This window comes from Vanellus vanellus (assembly GCF_965231255.1).
Source record: "Vanellus vanellus genome assembly, chromosome: 4".
In the NCBI taxonomy this organism is placed as follows: domain Eukaryota; kingdom Metazoa; phylum Chordata; class Aves; order Charadriiformes; family Charadriidae; genus Vanellus; species Vanellus vanellus.
The window spans coordinates 2,520,074-2,544,360 of NC_138909.1; the positions used below are offsets into that span (position 1 = coordinate 2,520,074).

At 47.7% G+C, this 24,287-nt stretch overlaps 1 protein-coding gene across 1 annotated transcript in view; it reads left to right on the forward strand.

The window, feature by feature from the left end:
- The window catches only part of SEPTIN11 (septin 11), a 95,385-nt gene that overhangs the window by 23,255 nt on the left and 47,843 nt on the right, over positions 1–24,287 (forward strand). The window contains exons 2-8 of the mRNA XM_082483153.1: positions 6,112–6,226; positions 10,000–10,195; positions 12,695–12,881; positions 15,166–15,327; positions 17,107–17,203; positions 18,261–18,429; positions 23,161–23,293. Coding sequence (XP_082339279.1) covers positions 6,112–6,226; positions 10,000–10,195; positions 12,695–12,881; positions 15,166–15,327; positions 17,107–17,203; positions 18,261–18,429; positions 23,161–23,293 — 1,059 coding nt within the window. The remainder of the gene's footprint in view (positions 1–6,111; positions 6,227–9,999; positions 10,196–12,694; positions 12,882–15,165; positions 15,328–17,106; positions 17,204–18,260; positions 18,430–23,160; positions 23,294–24,287) is intronic.

Below are 24,287 nucleotides of genomic sequence, written 5' to 3' on the forward strand. Positions count from 1 at the left end.
AAAAGAAATAGGAAGGGCAGGAAGACAGACCTCCCAGGCTTCAGTAGCTCCCAGAGACATCTGCAGCCAGCAGAAAAAAGCACGGAGACAGGAACTCCCCCTCCTCTGCTGGTGACACTGATGGTTATCCTAGCCTAAAACAACACAGTCCTTTCTTTCTTGATTAACCGATTGATTGCTGTGGGCTGTTTTCTTGTGGCAGGACTGCACTAGCTATGGCAAAGAGGGGGAAGAAATTGTTCTTGCCTTTGGTGTTCCCCCCATACTATTATACTTGAGTTCCCTTGTCCAAGAATTAAGGGTTTAACCATCGCTTAAGTCCTTGTAAGGAAAGGGATGGGGCTTGTGGGTGCTGTTTCAGCGACTTAAACAGTGAGTTTGGCTGTGGAGTAGGTGTTGGGAATACTCTGTGCCCCGCCGGCAGGGACCCTGGCTCTCGGGTTTAACATGGGGAGAGGGTACGATAGGTCTGTCTCTTGCCAACTGCTCTTTGCCTCTGTGCTCACTGCTCTTTCCTGAGCTGCCTTTTTGTCTGAGCAGACTAAAGTATCTCAGAGTTCCCTGGCTTTGGATGCAGCATCTAAGATTCCTTTAGAAACACAGGAACGTGCGCCTAGTAATGGGGCAGAAATGTAGCTGCCCTGAGCTGCTGACAACAGTGAAAGCCTTCAGAATTTCTTAAAGGTGCCTCCGAAGTCGTGTAGCCTCAAATAACTAAACACTTGATTCATTTTTGTGGTTGAGCTTGATATTTTGCATACCAGCATTTTTTCCCTCTTGAATTTGAGGCTCGCTTTTGTTTTCTTTAACTCTTGGGAGGCCGTGTGAAACTCACCCCCAGCTGCCAGGAGCAGTGGGCCAGGAGGGGCTGAAGGGGAACCTTCTGCCGGCAGCCTTAAAGCAGAAGGGGCTCAGCCAGGAGCTTGCTTGGCTTGAGGGAACAGCCGTCATCATGGTTAAGTCCTGAGCAAGGATAGCGGACTGGGGCAATAAGTACAGGTGTCCTTGTGGACCCTCTCTCCTTGGCCTTTTGGGAGTGACAGTCTCTTTGTACTACCCAGGAGAAGAGCACTTTTGCTTTATCTCAGACACCTTCTGAAGTGTAAGGACGTAGCTCTGCTTTGTGTTGCCTCTGGAGAAGTGATGAATTGGTGATCCTGGGACCCACCTTTATATCCACCTCCCCATCTGCACGCAGGCATAGTCTTGCTGACTCCAATGAGGAAAATAAGGCTCCCCTTATTCCTGCTAGCTCTGCCAAGCCACCGTGGTTTAGCAGGAATGAGCTGCTGCTCTCTTTGCACGTGCCTCGTCAGCCAAATTGTTTTATAAAGCTTCACTGAATTACATCCAGATAAACCCCCCGTTTGCCACAGAGCATCCGTTATGGCATTGCTTGACCTATAAAACCTTTGCCACCAGGAGCTGTGTATGAAGAAAACCAGATCCGAAGTAGAGACTGCAGTCCCTTTCTTAGCTTTTGCAAGGCTTTTATTTATTTTCCTTAAAATTAAGGGCACTAGGATGTGGGGTCCTGGCAATTAATCTCTTTATAGTGATGGCACATAGTGGAGGCTGTGCCTCTGGAGGCCTGTCTCTGCTTTACTTAACCTTTCCCTTGCCCTGCTAGAGTTACAACCAGCAGCTGCAACAACAGCATCTGAAAGATCCTTGTTGACCCAAGAAATATCAATTGTGGGATGCCTTGTGGGTCACTCTGCAAAGAAAAGTAAAGTGATCAGCATCTTTCCCCAAAAAGAAGCATTTATTTGTTCATGTTACTCGTAGTTTTTGTAGGGGTTACCATACAGCTCGGGAGGTGCAGAATCGCTTCCCGCTTGTGAGCGCGGTATGTGAAGAAGGGAGGATTTGCCCTGTTATATGCAGTTCAGTAGAGGAGACGTGGCTGTGTCTTAAGGAAGGCTTTTTAAAAATAAAGACTGTTCTTGGGATGTCTTAAGCTCTCTGACATCTGAAAACATCCAAGCCTGGCCTGTCCGGTATAAACCGGCTGATCTCTATAGAAGTCTGTGGAGCTGGAGTTTTACCCATGGTGATCTTGTCCATAGCTCCTGAAGCTGCAAGCAGGGAGAGGTGCTTGGCAAACAGTTACTCTTTTAGCATGCTTGTGAGAGACTAGTGCTTCCAGGTACAGCAACTTGTCTGTGTGTTAATAAGGCGTCTCTTAGAACTGTGTTACTGTGAGTGACAGCTGAGGAGTTGGTTTAGTGTAGGAGTATATTTAGGTGCAGTACTTGGGGAAGAGAGGAGGAGTTGTGCTGAGCTTAAAGGCATGCTGAGCTCTGCTCATCATCTGAGGGGAAAATGAGGAGTATCCTTGGGAAGAAGTCGGTGAGGCAGGGTGATGATATGCGTTGCCACTTAGGGGGAAGTACCTGGGCGATACTGCTGCCTTCCTCTAGAAGAAGAGCCCCGTGGCAGGAGGAAGGAATCGGTGCGTGTAGCGTTGCTCCCCTGGCTTGTTGGGTGCGCACGGGAGCTCTGTGCTTGTCTCGGGAGGGCAGGACCTTGGCCTGTGTCAGCCTTTGACTGTTCTTCAGCTGGAGACACCCAGTTCATGATGGGATGACTCAGTTGAGATCAAAACCCAGCCCACTGACTCTTCTCAGGAGGTTGTCACAGCGATTTGCAGCCAGAGCAGCCTGGCCATCTGACTTAGCGTCCCGTTGTTTTTAAAACACTTCTGTTTTGCCAGACTGAACGCGTGAATCACTTGTCTGTTCTGCTAATTATACACTGAGCAATCATGCTTGTTGTTCTCCAGCTAAGGCTTCCTTTCCGTGTGGATAAAACCTGAGCTTGTGATCTAGGCTTGTTTGCAGTGGTTTCAGTCCTTGTCCCCTCCCCAGGCAGCCTGAGGGCTGACAACTGTAGCACTGTTGAGCTAATAAAGCCAGAACTGCCCAGTCCAATGCCAATTGGGCTAATTGGTAAAATTGCCCATTGTCATTTTCTTGATTAGCATCCTCGGCTGACCTGTGCCTCTGCTAAAGGGGCCACAGAGCCTCGGGGTGGGGGGGGGTCCTGCAGCTTCCAGCCTGCTGCCCAGACCTCCGCTGTGGGCAGAGCGGAGAAGGGAGGCAGGGTTTTTCGCCTTGTGTCAGAGTCTCTGCAGCTGCCAAGGAGGAGTAAAGTGTCCCCTTGAAGAGGGTGGAAGCAACAGCAGAGGCCTGGCTGCGGTGATAAGAAGTTATGCAGTGTGTATGCCTCCCTTCAATCCTTCTCGGAGAGGAGCAGCCTGCGTCTCCCCCAAAAACGTGCCGGCTCTCTGAGTCCATCTGCGTGCACTGGAATCGGCTGTTATATCACAAGACACCTTCGTTTGCGTGTGGAGGGAGATATTTAGAAACATTAATCCCTTTGGCTCTTTTGCCTTGTCCAAAATGCATATCTGTGGTACTTCGGCAGAAATGCACCTATTTAGTGTCCACTGTACTCAGTGAGATGTGCTGCAGTCCGGGGAATACCGAGGGAGGTGGAGACTTGGGTTTGTGTTTCATCTCTGCCCGTGCCTTGGGCCTCTCAGCTTTTCGTGAGTGTTTTGGGCAGATATCAGACTACACTTGTGCCTCCTGTTATGGAGCACGGCTTGTGAAAAATACTTGGCATTGAAAAATAGAGAGATAGTTTTTGTTTTTTCCTCTGTTGATACTTGCCACTTGGGGGGGGGGGGAAGGGGAGGGAGCTAAAGCAAAGAAGGTATGCAGCAAAAAATAACTGACACAGATGCAAGAGATGAGTCTAACTCCTGTTCCTGCTGAGTAACTGATGATGAGGCAGTACTTGCTTTCCCAAAATACATCAGGGAAAGAGATACTGGTGCTGTGCTGAGAGCTGTTCAACACCCACCACTTTCTGTGAAGCTATGAGTCATGGGCACCTAATGCTTCTGGGATCTGCTCCGAGCTTCCTTCACTTAATCATAAACCCAAGCCCACTGGCTTGTTAAAAATACTAACGTTACAGATATTTAACCCATTCACATCATGCATAAATCCCAGGGTCTCCTTCCACTGCCTGAGGCTTTTCCAGGAAAATCAGTGTTGCAGGTAAGTGGTTTCTTTCATGTTGTTTTCTTTACTCAGCCTGAGTGAAGGAGGTGGCAGCTCTTAATCACCTTAAGCTTCTGTGGTGCTGTGCTCCTGAATAGCCATCCTGTGTATGGAGGTGAACAGTATGGTGTATTGGCTTCAGACACACCTGGCTTGGATGTTAAAAGAAGGTTTAGGTGTCTAGCACAGGTGTCAAGCTGCGTGTGCCACCGTGGCGAAAAGGAGCTCTTTGTGCCAAATGGTGATGGCACAGACTTAGACATTTTTACTTCGAGATGTTGCCTCTGTCAGAATTTCTGTGGCTTTTTTTAAGTTTGAGTGGTATTTTCATCTACATTTGGCCCAGATGTAACTTATTTCTTCCTGCAGTCGGTGGCTGGTCTGTGTGTTTTGAGGAAGGAAGTGGGGATGCTCAGCAATTGCATGGAGAGTGGGAAGTCCTCCTCTGCTTTTGATTCTTATTTTAACAACCAAAGAGTATGTTTTTCCATGTCTGGTCCGAAGCCCACTGATTTTATGGAAAAGCAGCTGGTGCTTCCAACATCTTTAAGCCATACTGAGGCTGCCCGTGGCTGTAATGTAGCTCAACAGTATGGCCTAGGTGGAGTGACTACTGGAAACGTTTGGGTTTGGAGAAAGGTTAGTATCTTAAGCAAAACAAACTTTTGGAGAAAAACATGGCACGAAATAACAGCGGAGCTGCTCTAGGAGCAGCTGAGGAGGTGTTTTGGTTTGGTTCTTTTTTTTTTTTTTTTTTTTAATCTGTACTCAGGATATTGGCATAAATGTGATTTGCTGTGGAAGAGATAACCGGGCTGGCTTCTTTCTCCAAGCCGCTCTGTGAATTACTGTACAGCTGTTACAGAAAAGTCCTAAATATAATCTTGGAGGTGTTTCAAACCTCCCTTCTGTGAGGTCTGTGCTGCCCCATTACCCTCCGTGGCACCGCCTTTGGGTGTTAGATGTTATCAGCTCAGGCTCCCAGGGCAGTCTGGAGGAGAGTGGGTCAGGAGGGGTGACTTGCATGTCTGGGGTGCCTGGCCTGGCTCTTTCCCTGCTGTAAAAAGGGGAGGCGTGGGGACATACACAGTAGGCTTTGTAGGTCATGCAGGAAACGCCGGGAACGTTGCCCTGCTTTCTCACCTCGTGTCGGATGAGGTTATTTGTAAGCCAAGGCATTCGCAGAGTAGCGTGCATGCTTTTTTCCCTTCCGGTTAAGGCCTGTAAAACCTGGAAAGAGATTTAACTGGCTTTAGAGGTGGTGTTTCCATCTAAGCTATGTCCTGCTGTGGCCATGCTGAAGGGTTGTAGCACAAGTCCCCGAGAATGGTGTTTCCCTTGTACTGTGGGGAGGACAGAGCAAGTCTGAGCCAAGGAGAGCACGAGCTTGTTTCTCTGCTTGCCTCTACAGCTTTCTATCAGGGATAGATTTTGGAGGTGCAACCAGGACTACATCACAAGCTGTGTCACTCTGTCGTGTGCTGTTTGGGAGAGCTGGCCTCACTGGGTGGTTTGGGGAAGCTCCCGCGCTGCTGGGGGAGTCTTCAAATGGGAGGTCGGCAGGTGTCTGCCGTAGAGCTGTACAGTGGACATGGAGGAGGCAGACTCGGCTGCTTCACCAACTAAACAGGAATTGTTCTGCTTGCAGCTATGACGGTGTTTTACTGTCTCCCTTCCAGGTGTCTGCCTAAGTAATCTCTGGGTAACTGTAGGGATATGTGATGCTGAGGCCTCGGAAACAATGTTTGGGTGTTGCGAATTGGTTCAGAATCATGGTAGATTAGTCACAGGCGTGGAGAAAAAGTCTGGTGGTGTTTGTAAGCCTTGGGGTTGGAGATGTTTTAGCTCCTGAGCCCCACAGCAGAGAGCTGGATAGAAGTAAAAGGAGAGCACATTGGGGAGGCAAACCTAAGACAGAAAGATCCCGTGTCCTGAAAAGTTCTGTGGTGTTACACAACTCTGACAGGAGTAAGCACAGCCTTCTTGCCCGACTGTGGTGTTGCAACCCTGTTAAATGTCTGTCTTCTTGGTCTTACAGAACGATGACCTTAGGAACCTGTCCCTGTCTGGCCATGTGGGCTTCGACAGCCTTCCTGATCAGTTGGTCAACAAGTCAACGTCGCAGGGCTTCTGCTTCAACATCCTCTGTGTGGGTAAGTCACCTTGTGCCACTGAGCGGTCAGCTCGTGCCAGAGAGTGCAAATGTATCCGCAAATCAGCATCTTCTGCCTCCTGCAAAGGGTAAGATCTGAGCCAGTGGGGACTGTAGTGGCAGGAAAGCGACAGTTTCTTCCCAGAGCTGCTCCAGGGTAAAATCTAGTGTCCCTCTTTTCGTTTGCTCTACCCGGTGCCCTGAGTCAAAACATGGTCATTTCTAGGTGTTAAAAATCTACCCTTTTGATGGTCCTGCAGTTCTGCTTTCCCCGAGGGCTGCCCATAAGTGAACTGAACTAACTTGGGAACTAAATGTATTTTTAAAAGAATGTTAACTTAAATCTGCCTTTTTCTGAGTTGGGCGCGGAGGCTGTTTCTCAATAAATTGCATTCCTTCCCTTCCAGGCTTTGCCTGCCTGTCTCGTTATATTCTTAGTTTCTCCAGTTGGAAGCGATGCCATTTTTAGTCTCCAAATGATGTACTTGAGAACAAAGCCTGTCACCTGTTCTCTGCTGTAATCTGGGCGCTGCAAGTTGGTTTTATAGCCTGAGTTACTGTGTTACTTTACCCGAATTGTTGAGAGGGTGTAATATGGGGAGGCAACTCCTGTTGGCTATAGAGATATACCTGCTGGCTCAGCACTCTGGGGATACCATGCAGTTGGAAATGTGTTGCTCAGCCTTAAGGAGCTGTGTGCCAAAACAGCTTTGACCTGTTGGTGGAGCTCTTCAAGATGCCTCCAGGATGTAGTTCTGTGAATTGATGAAAATGGTGGGTTTTACTCTTAGTTTGGCAGAGCAGTCTACAAACATCTTTCTGTTCATTGTTCATTTAAGCCTGCAAGAAGGGACTATTATCCCTTCTAATTAGTTATATTAATTAGCTGGAAAAAACCCACAACCCTCTGACTGGGGTTTTTCTACAATAAGTTGAGAATTTCTGTCTGCAGTGCAGCATGAGCTGTCTGAAACGTAATCTGGCAAAGTAGACTCCTCTCTGTAGCTCTGCATGTCGAAGAAGAAGATAAGAGAATAGTTGTACTTCTGCACGCTCAGGCTACCAACCCTCACGTGACTCTTCTAGCAGCGTGAAACCCTTTAAAATTCAGCAGGGAGCAGCCCGATTAGCAGGCAGCTCTTTGATCAAAATGGCATAAATTAATTGCCTTTTTCTCTTGCAGTAAATATTCCTCTCTTAGTGTGACTTCATATGTCTCTGTTAACACAGCAATTTGGTCTAACTCTTTTGTCTTGTAAAATGTGCTGATCGGCCATTTTTTTTCCCCCAAATAAAAATTTCACACAAATTGCTGCAGTTGTTCAAGGAATAGAAATCTCCCCACCCCTCCCTTTTTTTTTTTTTTTTAAAAAAAAAAGCCCAAAACACAAAACCAAACTTTTGAAATTCTGTTTTGAGAAAGGACACAATTAACTCTGGCATTGTAATGTGAGGCTTTTAATTGTGGTCTGCGTGGATAAAATGCTGCAAAGCCCGTCTAGCACAGCGTGCATCAGCACTGCATTCACATCAGGAGCTCGCTAAAATATGTAGTTTCAGAGATTAACAGGCTGTGCCGTCAGTTTAGGATGGATCTTTTTATGTGGGTTGCGCTCTATGTGGGCCTAAATTTTGAGCTGTAATGTCACGTATACTCTTTGTCTTCCCCTTCTTTCATTTTTTTCCTTCTCTTTTAAAAGCTTGCCTTGTGTCCTGCAGCTTCCCAGGGTAGGAATGCTGTGAGAAGCATATCTCCGCTCCATTATTTTGCTGGGCTGTAAGTAAGCACTTACCTTCCTGAGCCTGGCAAGGAAAATGGTCAAAGACAAAGGCAGCAAAATGAATTGTCGAGTGTCACAGAGCAACAGGTAGTTGCTGACCAGCGGCAAATTTTTCTGTGGACACAAATACTAAATGGTTTTCTGAGGTATTCAAAGTAGGCATTTTGCGTATTTTGCGAGAGAGATGTTTCACGCTAGGAGAGCTGCATACAGCTTAGATGCTTTAGAGCAATCCCAGATGCAGGCTTCCCTCTCCTACCTGATATTTTACTTTTTGGTTATTCACCACTTCTTCAGATTTTTGAGGGGTTTAACAGGTTGGGATAGGACCCCTCACAAGCCTGACCTGCAAATGTCAGAGCTTGCCCACTGCAGTCCGGGGGGTCTGTCCCAAATCCCAGCATCTCTTTGGCTGGAGCAACTTCAGGATGTTACCTCAACCCACCCCCTGCTCGCAGCATGGGTAACAGTAGCAATTTGTGAGTGTAATTGCTAAGCAAACACTTCTGACTTAAAAATGGGATTTAGGCTAACGTTTTCATCTATGTTACTAATTGCACTGGGGATTAGTGAACCTGTAATAGTTCTAAAAGTCAGTATTTAAGCAGTGTGCTATTTTAGATTTTTAAAAACTTTTTATGTATCCCTGCCTCAAATTTCCATTCTCCAAGTGTCACGATGTGGGGTGGGGTTTTTTTTGTGATTCTCTGGGAAAAGAAATGGAAACTGAGCTGGAAAAAAAAAAACAAACCTCCTTGAGACTCAGATTCGGAGTTGAGAGAATTTACAACTTGCTTCTGTAAAAAAAAAAGTCATACCAGAACTAGGATTTAGCCTATGCTAATAAAAAGAGAATTGGGTATTTCTTGAGCAAGACTAGCTTCCTGCTGTCCTGAACACAGATATTGCTTGCAAGGTGTAGGGAGTTTGGGGCTCTTCATGCCATCAAGCAGGAGGGAGCCTGTGTCATCAGTCGGGTCATACCGAGGTAAAAACCACAGGCAACAGCTGAAGACCCCAGGGAGCAAACGCTTTCATGGGAAAGGAATGATTATTTGTCTGTGGTGTACTGCCAGTGTAGCAAGTCCAGCAACGGGGCTCTGGCAGCAGCAGCTACTTGCTGGTTCATCATGGAAGGACTCCTTTCCCTTCTCTGAGAAGGGGGGCTTACTCAGCAAATGTCTAAGTAACAGTTCTTAAAACTGTCGTGGCTTTTTTTTTCGTTGTGTCCCCCCCCTTCCTTAAAGCTTAGTACCTTCTCTTCGGGGAGTCTCATAAGCCTCAGCCCATCCTCTCCAATATTTCCCTTTCCCATGGGAAATGTTAACAGTAGTAGTATTGGAAAAGACCGTGTGCCCGTGTGTGTGTGTATTAAATAAGCCCCTTTCCTTCCTCAAAATAACGAAAAATCCCTGAGGTCAGTGGTGCTCAGTATCTCTGGTGAGGCCCCTTTCAGTGTCCATGCCTATGATTGTGTTACGCTTCCCTTAAAAATACAGTCCACAAATTTCTCTTGCTATTCCCAGCGCAGCAGCCTAGCTCTTCACCTGCGAGGTGACGACTTCTAGCTCTGAAGGCATTCGGATTATCTTGATATCTGTCAGGGTAGCAGCTTTTGCGTAGCAGGGGCTCATTTAGGATTCCCATCCCCAGCGTGTGGTGCTTTGATCGGGTATGTCTGCAAGGTGTGCTGCAGAGACCCAGGCGGTGTGACCTGCAGAGGAAATTACTCGGAGCCCAGCAGCAGAAGCCAGAGCTGCTGTCACCTCCTGATGTCCGCAAAGTCCCTGGTTCAGTCCTGGGGGACTGGTAAAGATGGGGACTGTCTCAAAAGACATCTGTTCCTGCAGGGATTATTTTTCTTAGCCATGTGCACGCAGCCTAATTCCAGTGCTACCCAAGTGGAATAACTCCTTAACTTGGCAAATGTGCCCGAGAATGAGATGAGGAAAAGTAATCAGACCGTACTAACGCTGCCTCTTTTTTTGTTCAGGAGAAACTGGCATCGGCAAGTCGACGTTGATGGACACTCTGTTCAATACCAAGTTTGAAAGTGAACCTGCGACGCACAATGAGCCTGGTGTGAGATTGAAAGCCCGGAGTTACGAGCTCCAGGAGAGTAATGTCCGTCTGAAGCTGACTATTGTTGACACAGTTGGATTTGGCGATCAAATTAACAAAGATGACAGGTAAATTTATTTCTGTCAGGAGAAGGCATCCTGGTGCTGATGTGCTCTGAGATCAGAAGGGTGTCACCCTGTGTGGGGAGTAGGTCCCTCGTTGTTCCTGGGGTTGTTTCCTAATCCAAGTGTGGCGGGTAGCATCACTCACCCCGGGATACAGGTACAAGTGTCAAGAAACTGAAGGGAAGAACAAACAGATCAACTAGACTATAGGACTGAAACTGTGTTTCTGCTCTCAGTGTCTCTGTGCAGCTCAGTTGAAGTCTGGTTGAGTTGAAACATGTAAATAGTGGAAAGCATGAGTTCAAATTGCAATTACAGCACATCTTTTAGGGAGCTGGGACTCAGATGATAGTTCCTGGTCACACCATCCTGCAATGTTTGAGTCAAAGTGGGATTTACTCAGGTGCTGATTTCCATGTTGCATGCACGAAGTAAACATTCTGGGCGGCCTAAGCAATCCCTTGTGTCCATCCATATGGACTTTTGATGTAGTGTTAAAACTAGTCTCACTAATACTCAAATTTACGCCTTTCCTATATCTTAGAGCCATACATTGCCTCGCTGCAGTAATCCCAGCTCCCTCTGGAGGGTTGTTTGCAATCATCTTCTCTGCACCTTGCGAAGTGAGGGTACTCTGGCTGACAGCGTGTATGCTGACCAAAAGCTTTGGGGCACCAGGGAGACATACAGCATAAGCTCTTTGAAAACACAAACTTAACATCCAAGTTTCCACCGAGATCCCCATTAGCATGGAGACTGAGCAGGTCCTGCTTCCTGTTCTATAAGCAAAGCTCTCTAGACTCTTTTAAAAGATTTTGCAATGCTTTATTTCTGTAATGCTTTCTTGCTGCTTGACCTGACACCAAAATGCAACTGGTGCCCCCGCTTTGCGGCTCCTGCTCCTAACTAATGCTACAGAGCCAAAACGGGGAGGGCTGTGTGCCGGCTGGAGGGAGGGCTCTGCATGTCAGCCGCTGCCATATGCTCTTGGGCGAGAACAAAAGCTGCTCGGAGGAGGAGGAGGAGCAGGAGCAGGTGCTCGGAGCGGGGATGCTCTGCAGCTTGTTACTGCCGGGTCACTTTGCATTTGCCTCATTCAGCAGACAAGAAGAGGCAGCAGTATTGGTGGTGAAGCGCCTCCAACTTCCCTCTCGGGTGGCTGGAGAGAGGGGCAGTCACAGGGCAGCAGGGCTTAGGGATAGCTTTTGTCCTGCTGTGTCCTGACACATATGGCCGCAGTGGGTGGCGTTTTCTCTGGGCTCCTAGTTTGGGTCCGCTCAGTCCTTTTTTGCTCTGCTTTTTTGTGGTGCTCTCTCCAATATGATCTCCCAATGCAAGGCCTTACTGCTGTCTTTGCAACATGCCTCTGTCTGAGGTTTTGGGGGGTCTTGTGGTTAGAGACAGAATTGCCAAAAGCAAAGAAACCGGAGCAGCAGTGGTGTTACAAACCCACATAGTGATGTTCATGATATCCTCTGTGCCTGCAAATTAACAAGCAGTACTTAGTACTGTCGCATGGGTCTCTGGTGTCGGCAGCTCTCGCGCAACACCGTCTGTCTCTTGCTATAGCTCTTACTTGGCAAATCATGCAAGAGTCTGCTCTGCTTCATCGAGGGTTTTGAGCAACTGCTCAAACAGCTGCACTGGCCTCTGGAGCAGAGGGGCCAGACCAGAGCCTCGCTGGCTGCCTGTCAGGAGGATGTTTCTGGAGGACCTGAAAATTCCTGATGTTCGTCGTCTTCCCCACAACTACTTTTGCGGGAGGGCAGTAACACCGCTGTGAATCCAGCGCTGAAGGCAGTGGCAGTGTTGTCTTGGTGCCTTGGTTTCGGTGCCTTCCTTGGAGAGCTTCCTTGGGCCGCAGGGCCCGAGGCTGCCCTCGGTGGGTGGAGGAGCAAACTGAAAAGTTACCTTTCCGTGAGCACAATCAGTTAGTCACATCAGGGCATGTTATACTGCACCAGCATTTTTTTCTCTAACAAAATGGTCCCCCAAAAGTACCCAAACGGTGCAGTTGTCTCCTGAGCTTTGCTCACAGATATCAATTCCTGAAAAATTCGTGGCATCTCCTTGTCAGTCTCCCTTCCTGCTTTTAAGATCACAAACAAGCTTTTGGGCAAGCTAGGGTAGATGGTGGGTTCATGTTTAAATGTTCTTGTATTGGATGATAGCCAGTGACATTGGCAGAGCGGCAGCTCAGACTTTAATTGCAGAGACTGTAAAACACATTGTTTTTCAGGGTAGAAGCCTTGTGTGGATTCCTTGCACCTGAAGTCCAGGGTCTTTGCCAGTTTGTTTAGCTAATATGTCCATAACGCGCTCCCTGTGCACCGAGTGGAAAGACACACTTGCTAAGGAGGGAGTGTAGGAGGGTCCTAAGAGCAGCGTTTGTTTCGGTACTGGGCAGAGCACCCATGAAGCTTCCCGAGTGCCGATCGGTGACTTGTGCTGTCGCAGCAGCGAATGCCCTGGTTTTCTCTGTGCCCTGTTTTCTCTCTCCAGCTATAAGCCTATAGTAGAATATATCGATGCACAGTTTGAAGCCTACTTGCAAGAAGAGCTGAAGATCAAACGATCCCTGTTCAATTACCACGACACCAGAATTCACGCCTGCCTGTATTTCATTGCACCGACTGGACACTCGCTGAAGTCCCTGGACTTGGTCACCATGAAGAAGCTTGACAGTAAGGTACTTGCTGCTCATGTTGACCCTTACGTGGCCCTACTAGTGCTTTTAGGATCTTGCTACAGGCTTAGTTAAACCTGCTTAGAAAATCACTGTCCGCTTTTAGCAGCGGGGCGTTGCAGATAAGCTGTGTGAAAACTTTACCTTGGGCTAGGCTGCTAGAATGGGTCGTTAGTCACTGAATCATATACTGCAGAGACTTATTAAGAGTTTGAGCTCCTACTCTCTTCCAGTCCCATCTTGGGTTAGGAAACTTGGCCGCTTGCTCCACAGCTGTGCTATAAAGTTACCAGTCTGAAAGCAGGAAGCTCTGTTTCTGAGGATGCGTTAGGAGACCACTATTTTTGCTTTCCTGTGGGGTTAACTCAGCCGAGTTCAGTGACAGATTTGTTCACAACTGAAAGATCAGTTAGCTGTTGAAAAAGAGAGAAAAGTGCCTTTTCCTCCTTAAATGCGTAAATAAAAATGAGAGGTTGAAGTTGAATTCTGCTAGTTCTAGCACTTAAGACATGGTTGCCATCTCTGTTTCACTTTGTCCAATTGATTAATTAGGTTCTTGTACAAAACCTGATTTGGTAAGTGTGTATGAGATAAGTACACCTAAACCACTTCAGGTCATTTTAGTAGTTGATGAAAAACGAGTCAAAATGCTGTGTCTGCATGTTTTGACTGCATCCAGCTACACACAAACAGTGATTTGATCTTCTATGGCAAATGTAATGCTGTTCTAACCATAATCTGATAAACAAGAAGAATCTGAATAAATATGTTATTTGACATGTGCTTCATCAGTTACCGTCATGACTAGCAAGAATGGGAACGGAGCTTGATTTAAACCATGGGGTTTTCCTAAATACTTGCAAGAATTTCATCTCTTCTTCTAGGGAAAATAACTGAGATACAAACGTAAAACTCAAGTATTGAAACTGAGCTTTCTGTGTTGCTTTACAGCATGATTAAGCAATTTAAATTGGTTTGCCTTGCACCTTTGGCTCATTGGATCCTGATTTTGTAGAAGATAACGACAATGGCTCTTTATTTCCTGGAGTGGCTTATTGATTGTTTATTATGCAGTGATGGAGAAGGATCCCTGCCCTATTCAGCTTCAAATAGGGTTATGGAGATTTACGCAAAGTGAGCTAATTGGCCTTCATGTTTTATCTTTTGGCAAAGGGGGATTTAATAACTCCAGGCCATCCTCTGAACAGAATTAAGAGATATAACATAAGAGGATTTTCAAGTACTGTAGTTAAAATCCCTTCATATAGGTCAATATCAGCGTCTTCCTCGCTACCCTTTCTGTCTGCTATTGCAAGGAAAAGCAAATCCTGCAAGATCAAAAGCGGAAATTGTCCTTCTGGAGGGAGCAGAAAGGGAAAGAGAGCAGGATTCCTTGTCGTGATGGATTCTTGCCCTCTCCTAGCAAAGCAGATGCTTGCGTGGCGCTTGCTGTGCGTCGATCTGTTCAGCTGCACTGAGGGTACCATGCTGTCTCTCCTCGGCTCCTGCATGGGGTTGCTGGTTGCCATCCTGCTGCCAGTGTTGCAAACAGCTGTCTAGGGAAGAAAGTCAGTAACTTACCTTGAATTTCTGAGTTAACCCCATCATGTGGTTCTCTTGGATGGTTGTCTTAGAGCTGTGCATGGAGAAATCAACCCTAGTCCCGCAGTACAGCGGTGTATGGGAGCGTGTGAGGGCATGCAGGTGGAGGAAGCGTGCCTGTGTCACTGTCAGCCCCCTCCCTGTGTGTTGTGTGGTTGGATACAGACCATCTGCTTCCACTGCCAGTGGGATAACAGCAGCCCTGCTGCCCACCTGGGTGTCCCGGATAACACCCGGGCAAACGCCCACGGGAGGCTATTGCCTGAGTGTCTCTCTTGGAGTAATCCCGCCTGCTGCAGCGTGGAGGAGAAGCGCTTCGATGGTAATTTCCTTTTTTCCTTTTTTTTTTTTTTTTTTTTTTTTTTTTTGAACAGCTTGTAGTAATCTATGACAGCATTTCCTGTCCAGCCAATTTGGATGAGGAGGGAAATACAACAGGACAGGAAATAGCATGTTGCCAAATTGCATTTGACTTCTTTTTAAGGCCATCATCGCTGCTGCCTGAAAATCCTGTCTAAGGCGGCAGTGCTGTCAGCAGCAGCTCCAGGGAAGGTCTTCCGCTGGGGAGGTGGTGGCTGGTGGCACTTATAGGGCCATGGCTGCAGGATGCATGCTGCTCTCCATCCTCTCCCGGTGATGCAACATGTGCAGTCCTGTATGTGGAGGTGCTGTCTTTGTCTTGCAGGTGAACATCATCCCCATCATTGCCAAGGCTGACACCATTGCAAAAAATGAGTTGCACAAGTTCAAGAGTAAAATCATGAGCGAGCTGGTCAGCAACGGTGTGCAGATCTACCAGTTCCCAACAGATGAAGAGACAGTGGCTGAGATAAATGCCACGATGAGTGTATGTTGTTTTTTTTCTTTTTTTCTAGGGGGGGTTTGCTTGCCTTGGTTTCTGTGGACCCATCTTTGATGGCAGAGCATGGGGTGCTATGTTTCTTTTGGCTTTAAAACAGCAGTCCAAGCACGGATATCAGGCTGGCCAGAAGGCTTTTGGAGGTGGACAGCGTGTCACTTGTGGGCTGCTTGGCCTGATATAGTTCATTATATGGCAAATGATTCTCTGAGCACTTTTTTCATATCCTTGCCCTGTTGTAGTATTCCCATCTTGGGAAAGGAAGAGGATGGGAGGCAGGGCCCCGACGCGGTCAGGGCAGAGGGCTGGGGTTTGAGTTTCCTGTCCCAAACGACCACTTGTTTCTTAGTTGGGGGTGATTCACTTCTGCCTTTGTTTCATTTTCCGGTGAGAGAGGGGGCGTTATCAGTGATGTTCTAGCTCTCAGCAGGGCCGGTGGCCATCAGCTGCAAGAGCTCTGGCTTTCACCTCCTTCTCATTCCTTTAGTGCTAGGGGTGGCATTTGAGGGCAGACAGGACTAGGGTAGAGGAAATGCTTTGGTGGGGTTTATAGAGGGAAACGACTGTTTCCCATGGGCTTGACTTTGAGCTAAAGGGGAAGAACCTGAGCTCGGGGTTTCTGGCAGTGACGTGCATCACAGCAGCGCTGACAGGGCCCTTGAGTGGCTTTGGTGGGGCACGTAATACCCAAGAGGACGTGCTAACCCCAAAGCACTCAAAAGCAAGTGCAAGGGTGAGTGGAGTTATCTGTGGTTTTACAGGGAACAGAGGCATCAAAATTAAGCCATTTTCTCGCAAGTTCAAGGCTTTTGTGAGTTTCTCTGCACAACTGCTTGTAGATGGGCAATTGTCATGTCCAGCTGGCCATCAGACCTTCTGCAAACTTCTGTATTGCTTCTTTTCCCTGTTTGTTGTGTTCTCGACAGGGAGAAGTTGGGACAGAGAAGGGACATGGCTCTGCCAGGGTGCAGCACGTCTGCCTTCCTCTGGTGCAGCCCGGCTGCTGGGGAACTCCTTTGCCAGTTAATCACATCTTCTCTAACGCTTGGCTTCTTCCCCTTCCACCCAGCCTGTGACCACGGCTTGGCCGCCACAGCACCCGCTCCCAGAACTTGTGCCTAGCCCTTTTGGATGCTGTTAAGGCAGGGAGAGCAGTGTGGGGGTGGGCTGGTGGCAGAGGCCAGCTCTCTCCTGGCAGCAGCCACATTTCTGGGAGTAGATCCCAGATTGTCGCCACCACACCCGTGGAGAGACTGGGACGTAGCAGAGCTCGGTGACTCAGACGTGTCGGCCCAGGGCTGGGTCGGCACTGCTCTTCCCCTTGCTCACAGCTTTGCCCTTTTTAAGAAGAAGCGTTAGCAGTTATTTCTAGCAGCAGAAAACCCCTGAATTTTTAGTCTGCCTTCCTTGGGAGAAGGTACTTTATTTTCTATTTTTAATTGTTTGACAATTATTTTTCATCAGTGTTCAAATTCAATTCTGGTGTGTAAGACTGCTTCTGTGCTTAAGATAGTTGTGCTTTGTAATTACATGGAAAATATGTGTGTCTCCTGTATTTTTAGGACTTCAGAATTTTGGACTTTAAGTCTGAGCAGGTTTCTCATTCACACTGTCCTGTTGCTCTTTCTAAAATGCCAGATTAATTGCAAAGATGTTTAAGCAACTTAAATCCAGGACAGCTGCCACAGTAAACAGCTTTCTTCAGAAACAATCTCTGGCAAGGCAACGAAGGAAATCCCTAACCTTATTGTCCCTTTCCTTTTGTAGGTCCACCTTCCTTTTGCAGTAGTTGGCAGCACTGAAGAAGTGAAGATCGGCAATAAGATGGCAAAAGCCAGGCAGTACCCCTGGGGTGTTGTGCAGGGTATGTTACCGAAAGCACAAATAAGACCTTGTCATCCTGTCTCATTCTGAGGAAAGGTGCATTGATCTCTGGAGGGTCCTTATCAAAATCTGTCTTGAGAAAGCAAGGTCACGGCTCTAAGACTTCTCCTCAAAATCAGGACTTTGCAACCTAGATCTAGATATGGAGGGGAGTTGACTGGAGGGTGGTGGTGTCAACTTAGCCATAGGCTTTGGTAAAATCAGGGTAACGTTATTAGGAGATGCTAAATAACTAGCTTGAAAAATGAAAACTGAAATCTCCATTTTATGTTCATTATGCTTTTCTGCTAGCAAAAAAGCATGAGCAACGGGGAAGGCTGGGACAGCTGTGTATCCCGTTGGAGAATGGCCCAGCAAGCTGCAGGGGAACATTCGCTGGGCAACTCTGCAAAACTCACCAAGTTTTTCTCAAAAATACAAGCTGACCCTCCAGCAGCTTCAGACAAAATGTCTACAGCAGAGGATAATACTGCAAATAACTCACAATTAGGAAAGAAGTTAATGTGTTTAAGAAGGCTTGGACCTGACATGGATCCTGCTGGGTTCTTGCTGTTCCCAGGCAACTAGGACCAGATAGTTTAAGACATTTAGTTGCGTACCAGAGAGACTTTGAAGATCTGGTCTTCTCATAACCTTTCCTTTCACCGCTGCTAGAAACTGAGACTTTGTTGCCCGCCTGGGCTCCAGTTGGTGACTTGGGTTTAGAGTTGATTTGAGTTGGAAGTGAAATCCTGTGTGCAAATGGATCATCACCTTGCTGGTGCAGAAATGCATGGAGAGACAGGAGCTCGGTGACAGATGGGCAGCCCAGACATCTTGCAAATCCAGTGAAAGGCCTTGAACTGGTGCCTGTGTGTTGGCGTGGGATGGTTTCACCCCCAATTCAGCAAGGGCTTTTGGTGCAAGCTGATTTGGAGTTCTGTTTGTGTGCCTGAAGAACTCGGGCTTGCTGAACTGGGGCAGGGGTCCAGGGAAAAGGGGGGATTTGGCTCCCGGGTTTAACATTCTCTCTGTGGCTGGTCTGTCTTTTCTTGCAGTCGAAAATGAAAACCACTGTGACTTTGTGAAGTTGCGGGAGATGCTGATCCGAGTGAACATGGAGGACTTGAGAGAGCAGACGCACACCCGACACTACGAGCTGTACAGGCGCTGCAAACTTGAAGAGATGGGATTCAAGGACACGGATCCGGACAGCAAGCCTTTCAGGTAGGAAAGCGTAACTCAAGGCTTGTACAGCCAGAGAGATGTGAGGGTTTGGGATTGACGATGTTTGCAAGAACCGGGGAGGGAATAGCCACGGTCACTTAGAGCAGCTCATATTTAAAGTGTGGCTGGGGAGGAAGACCTTGTGCAATGCAGTCTTGCCCTCAAGGCCGAGGATTTGTACAGGAAACGCTTGGGTGGCTGAGAAAGCCAAATCTTGCCTTAACACTTTGAAAAAGTCTGTAACCCTATAGTGGAGGCCGTACAGGCTTTCTAAAGCCTGCAAAATTCAGGGTGCTTGAAGGTTATGTGTTTTGAAGGCAGAATGTGACTCGTTTCAGATCAACCTGGTAAGTTTAGGAAGAAGCAGCACTTGTCCGTGGATCTATCTGTACCCTGTTGCTTAAGTTGTATCAATTTTCTTTGCACCCCTCTCTGAGCATCCCTGCTGGCCCTCACTCACATGTGTGTGCCTTTCAGTCTATCTCCCACCTTTTATCTGTCAGCCCGTACTAAAAAGTGTCAAAAGGACTGACTTCTAAATGCTCCTCCTCTCACTCAGTGTGGAGAGCGGTTCCTCGCTGGACTCTGCAAACTGATTTTTGCTGTCCGTGTTTGAAACTGTCCATTGCTGTACGTGGCTGAGCGGCTGCGGTAATGCAGAGCCTGCCGTGAGGATCACTGCTGTTTGCTGGTTTCTTTGTGTCCTCAGCATCACGGAAGCAGGCATGTTTGTGTAAGACACAGTGACGGAGTTGGTGGTAGTATGCATTCTGGACCTGTAGGCATGTCTGGGAACAGTTAATATCAGCTAACTTCACTTTGTTGGCTTGTCACTTTCTCAAGCTGGGAGAATCTCGTTTGGGGGTTGGGAAGTTGATTTTTATTTTTTTTTATTTTTTTTTTGTGTATCTTCTCCATCCTTGCTCTTGCTTTCCTAAAACCTGCGAACTGTCCAGTCTTAAGTGAAGCTTATGCTCATCTTCCTACTGGCGGTACTATGAGCTTCACGGAGGCTTGAGTGAATCTGTTGAATAGTGAGTTTGATCTCTTCAGCAGTTCCTCCTGAGGCTTTTTGCCCTTGGAGGGGGACAGGTTTTGAGGTGGTCGGGTGATACATTAGTGCCCCCTTTCCTCCCCTGCATGCTCAACTGTGTTTGGCAGCCAGCTTGTTCAGTGCAGCTGTGTCCGTGCTGCGATGAAGTTGACCCATGTGTAGAGTTAGAACTGGTTACGAAAGGGGAGATCCTGGGATAAATCTTCTTGTTGATCCTCCTAGAGCTTTTCACAGCCGCTCCAAGGTGCGTTGTGAAGAAGGTGCTGTTGTCTGCTGCTTGAGGTTTGGCTTATTCCTGAACGCAGATTTGATGCTGTCAGACAGCTTTATTGGTCTGAAGCCCAAGTCATTAGCCAGGGACAACAGCTGTGTGGGAATTTGGGAGGGAGTATTTGTTTTCTTCTTTCATTTCCTGTTTCCCATTCCTCCACAACTTCTCCCCAATAATTGCACCCGCTGCCTTAGCAACATCCCACGCTCCTCTCTGCCCCGGGGGAAGGCAGTCAGAATCAAATGTGCATCGATGTGGGTTTACCCCCCTAACACACGTGTGTGTGTGTGAGGAATTGTTGTGCCATCCCCGAGATAGCTGCTACACAGCTGACTTCCGCAGATCACTGCGGACGGAATCATCTGTGATCCTCAGCAGGGGAAAGCCAGACAGGCTCCAGAGCAGAAGGCAGACCGGGAACCTTGTGTTCAAGTTTCTGGAGAACAGCGCTCCACGATGAGCCGAGCAAGGTCTGTGCCATGACACAGAGTTTGCATCAGTTCAGAGTTTTATTTGCGACTGGCTGAGTTCGTGCAGCTGCATTTCTCTTGCAGCACAGAAACTCTGCTGGAATCGGTCGAGCCCAGTTCTGTTACTTAGCCCAAGTGTGAAGCTTTATTGGATTTCCTTTCTGGAGAGCAATAGCTTAAGATGGGCTCAGCCCTTCCCTTTGAGGAATCTGAGGAATTTCCATTGCTTCCTGTAGACGAGGCCTCTTTTGACCAAGCTATAAGTAGAAAGGAAATGAAAATGTACAGAATTTCTCCATCTGGTACGTGCTAGTTCAGAGCACTTCGCTCTGGGTGCCTCCTCCCTCCAATAAACAAACAAAACCTATGATCCCAAGCTGTTTGGCTGAGGCTGATGTATATCTGAAATGAGGAAAACAGTAGGTTTGGTTCTTTCTGCTCTTCCTTCTGAGACCAGGGATCAAAAGCATGCCTTTCCCCCGGGTCTGGGCCCTGGGAGCCACAGGGGCCGCCGCTCTCCGGGCAGTTTGCATCAGTCACCAGCAGGGAACTTTTGTAAATCTTGGGGTGAGCGGGGCAAAAGACCCCAGCAAAACCGTTGGTGCTGCGTAGGCGCTTGTGCGAGGTGTGAAAAAGGGAGGCTGGCGATGATGGCGAGACCATCTTGCTGGCAGAACCCCCGCTGCTTGTCTAAGCTGCAGGAGGTGAGGAGGGAGCACCAGTGCCCCCATAGGCATCTGCTCTGTGAAATGGGGCCCTCTGCACAGAGAGCCTCCTGCTGTCGTGCGTCTGTTGTGGACTGGTTTCTCTGCTGCTCTGGTTAATTTTCTCAAAACGGTTTTTATAAATAATGCTATTTGCAAGGGCATCATGCAGTGTGAGTGGGGGTGTGCTGGGGAATCAAGTTACTCGTGTAATCTAGGTTCCTATGTTTGTGTACTTAAAAAGCAAATTCCCTTGTCATCTTTGTGAGAAGCTGCAGGGATCCCAGTTGGTTTGGACTGTTATTCCTTAGGGCTGTAAGTGGTTTTGTTTCATATGCAGCCTGGAGTTGCCGGGCCAGTTTCCCTGAGAACTTTGCTTGTCTGGAAGTCAGAGTCACTTCATTAGAGAATCATGCTTGCTGGCTTTAGGTTAGTGGTAAGTGTTGTGGGGTTTTTTTTAAGCTTGAAGCTGGGATTAATATTGAACCTGGAACAATTTAACAGCAACCCCCACCACCCTCGCTCCCACCAGCCTTTTCCTGCTTGCCGGTCACCTGGTATTGTGTTTTCGATAAATGGGCTTTGCAACAAATTGTTTGCAATACAGGATACGATTAACGGTGTGCGGAGTTTTCCATTTCGGTCTGCAAGGCTCTGCTGCTCCCTGGTATAGTGTGTCACTAATTGCAGGTTCAGTTTTTGCTCACTGAGCAGCGAAGGCCAATCTGCCCTCAGGGTTTTACTAGGCTCTAGCCAGACCCTTCAAAAGGGTTCACGAATTTAAGTTTCAGGGTCCACGGTCAGAGGATTAAATCCAAGACTGAATTTCAGGGACGTTTTGATTCGAGTCTCCTGATCTATATCTACTGTGAGTGGTCTGGTTCTTGATTTAGTTCAGAATCTAAAGATGCCTCTCGCCCTGTTCTCTCACGAAAAGATTTATGTCACTTTTAGAACGAACATTTTTTGCTTCGATGTGTGGGAAGCTGGTGCGGTCAGCTGGAATCGTGTGATTCCTGCAGGGTGGGCAGTGCTGTGCGAGAGCAGCTCTAGGCATCCTGTCTGTGTTTTGGGAGGCAACTGAAGTGCCCATCAGTTAGCAGTGTTATAAGCCCAAGACTTGAGTTTACCTGTCAAATCTTGTTCCCTAGCTCAACACTTCCCCCCGTTGCCCTCCACCCCCCAAAACACCACCAAAAAATGCAAACAATAAAACCAAGCAATGAAAGCAACACCAAAACCCCCACCACGTGCCAGGAAAGACAAAAGCTTGGCTTTAATGGGATTAAGATGCTCCACTAGCCCAGCGGTTAATGTGTTCCTTAGACGCATGGATGCAAAGTACGTGTGTGATATCAATGGTGTTTTCATTTAAAAAAATGCGTTTTCAAAAAATGGGGGAAATAGTTATCATTCCCACACTATCATTATGGCTGAAATATCCAAATCCATTTAAGGAATAAAATGAAAAGGAATTTGGCATCCAGAGTTCCTAAGAGGCTCTGAATCTGAGGTGCGTGGACAACATATTTTGTGTCAAAATTCTTTGCTGGGGAAATCAAGAAATGCCAGGAAGCAGAGGGGGAATAAAGGAATGAAGAAATCCAGTTATGTGGTTAATTGGAGGAGGAATGCTGCTGCTTGTTCGCGTGGGCTCCCTTGACAGCTCAAGGAGGAAGAGAGGTCTCCCAATGTGGCTTTATCTAAATAAAGCTCCTGATCTGAATCCGTTAGCAATGAGGAGTGAAAAGTGGTTTTACTCTGTGTCAGTGTCACGGTTAATGAACTGCACGAAGCCAGACTTTGCACTCTGGTATGCCCGTGTCTGTTCCAGAGATCTTGCGCTTTGATCGGAGAGATTCGGGACAAACAGTGGGAGAAGCTAGAAGGTGTGGCTCCAACAGATCACAAGCTATGGGAGTATTGGGGATTGCTGTACATACTTTCGTAGTGGCTGTTTATTTTTGAGGATAGTCATCCTGCCCGTTCAGTGATTTACAGGATCCCGAAACGTGTGTTCATTTTCACTTGGCAATTTGTCTCCCACTGCTGCCACCTAGCAAGCTAGGACTGGTTTCAGAGAAGGTGTTCATGCCTCTGCAGTCAGGGACCTCTGACAAAGTTTTGTGATGACGCAGTGCAGTGAGATCACCGAAGGCTGGAAACTCATGACTGTGCTTGAAATACAGCTCTGAAACACAGCTCTGACTGTTTTTTCTGTGTTTTTAACAGTCTCCAAGAGACTTACGAAGCGAAGAGGAACGAATTCCTGGGTGAGCTCCAGAAGAAGGAGGACGAAATGAGGCAGATGTTCGTCATGCGAGTGAAGGAGAAAGAAGCAGAGTTGAAGGAAGCAGAGAAAGATGTGAGTATGATGTAACTCGGGGGATGGTGTGTGAGGGTTTAGGCTGGGACTTTTCCTTCTTCCCTGAGAAGGTGAGCATCCAGATTGCCCCATCAAGCCTGCAAAGGTGCTTGCTGTACATAAAGAGCCTCAAGAAGCATATATAAACTCAGTTCCCTGTCCTGCCACGGACTTGTGGCGTCGCCCCATTGCACAAGCCCGTTGCCGCTTTTCTGTGCCTGTAAAATGGAGTAGGAGTATTCCCTGGTTTTGGGCAGCTGGAGGAGGATGTACAGTGTGGAGCGAGTGGGAGGCGCTGCAGCGTGATGCTAACAGCAGCTGTGGCTACGTACCCCACGGAAACGTCAGCCTTGCTGCGCCGTGGGAGTCCTCTCTGCTCTCTCCTCTTCAGTCCCACCCAGAGGAGAGAATGTTTGCTGCTCAGTGATGTTGATGTGCAGCGGATCTTCGGCTATGGCACAGCCCTTGAGCGGTCACGCCTGTCTGGAGACTTTCACTGAGCAGACAAGGACTTCCCAGAGGGCAGTAAGTCCCACTCAGCACAGTTGTAGAGGGATGTGACAGAGCTCTTTGAGAGCTGCCCTACCATGATTTGTTCGGTGCGTATAGGTCAGCGCCGATTACTGTGGGACAGAGAAAATGTAAATGTCCTGCCAGGGGAGGGAGCTGTTTCTGGGACCTCATGGAGGAGCGTGTGCTTCTACGGAGATAGAGAGAAGAGCATTGCCCTGAATGGGTCTGTTTTCTTGCTTGGCACGAGACTCCACTTAGGTACACACCAATGTGTAATGGGACACGGGGATTTGCAAATGTCCAGAGACCTGTCATATTCCTACAGCAACCTAAATTCCTGCCATCAGTGTGTGCAAGTGTGTGTTAACTGCAGGGCTTTTCTCAAAGTCAGGCGTGCTTGGAACAGGCCAGTGACGACTTACTGTTAATGCATTGAGGCCTCAGTGCCAGCAGAACCGCTTCAGACATCATGACCAGTAAT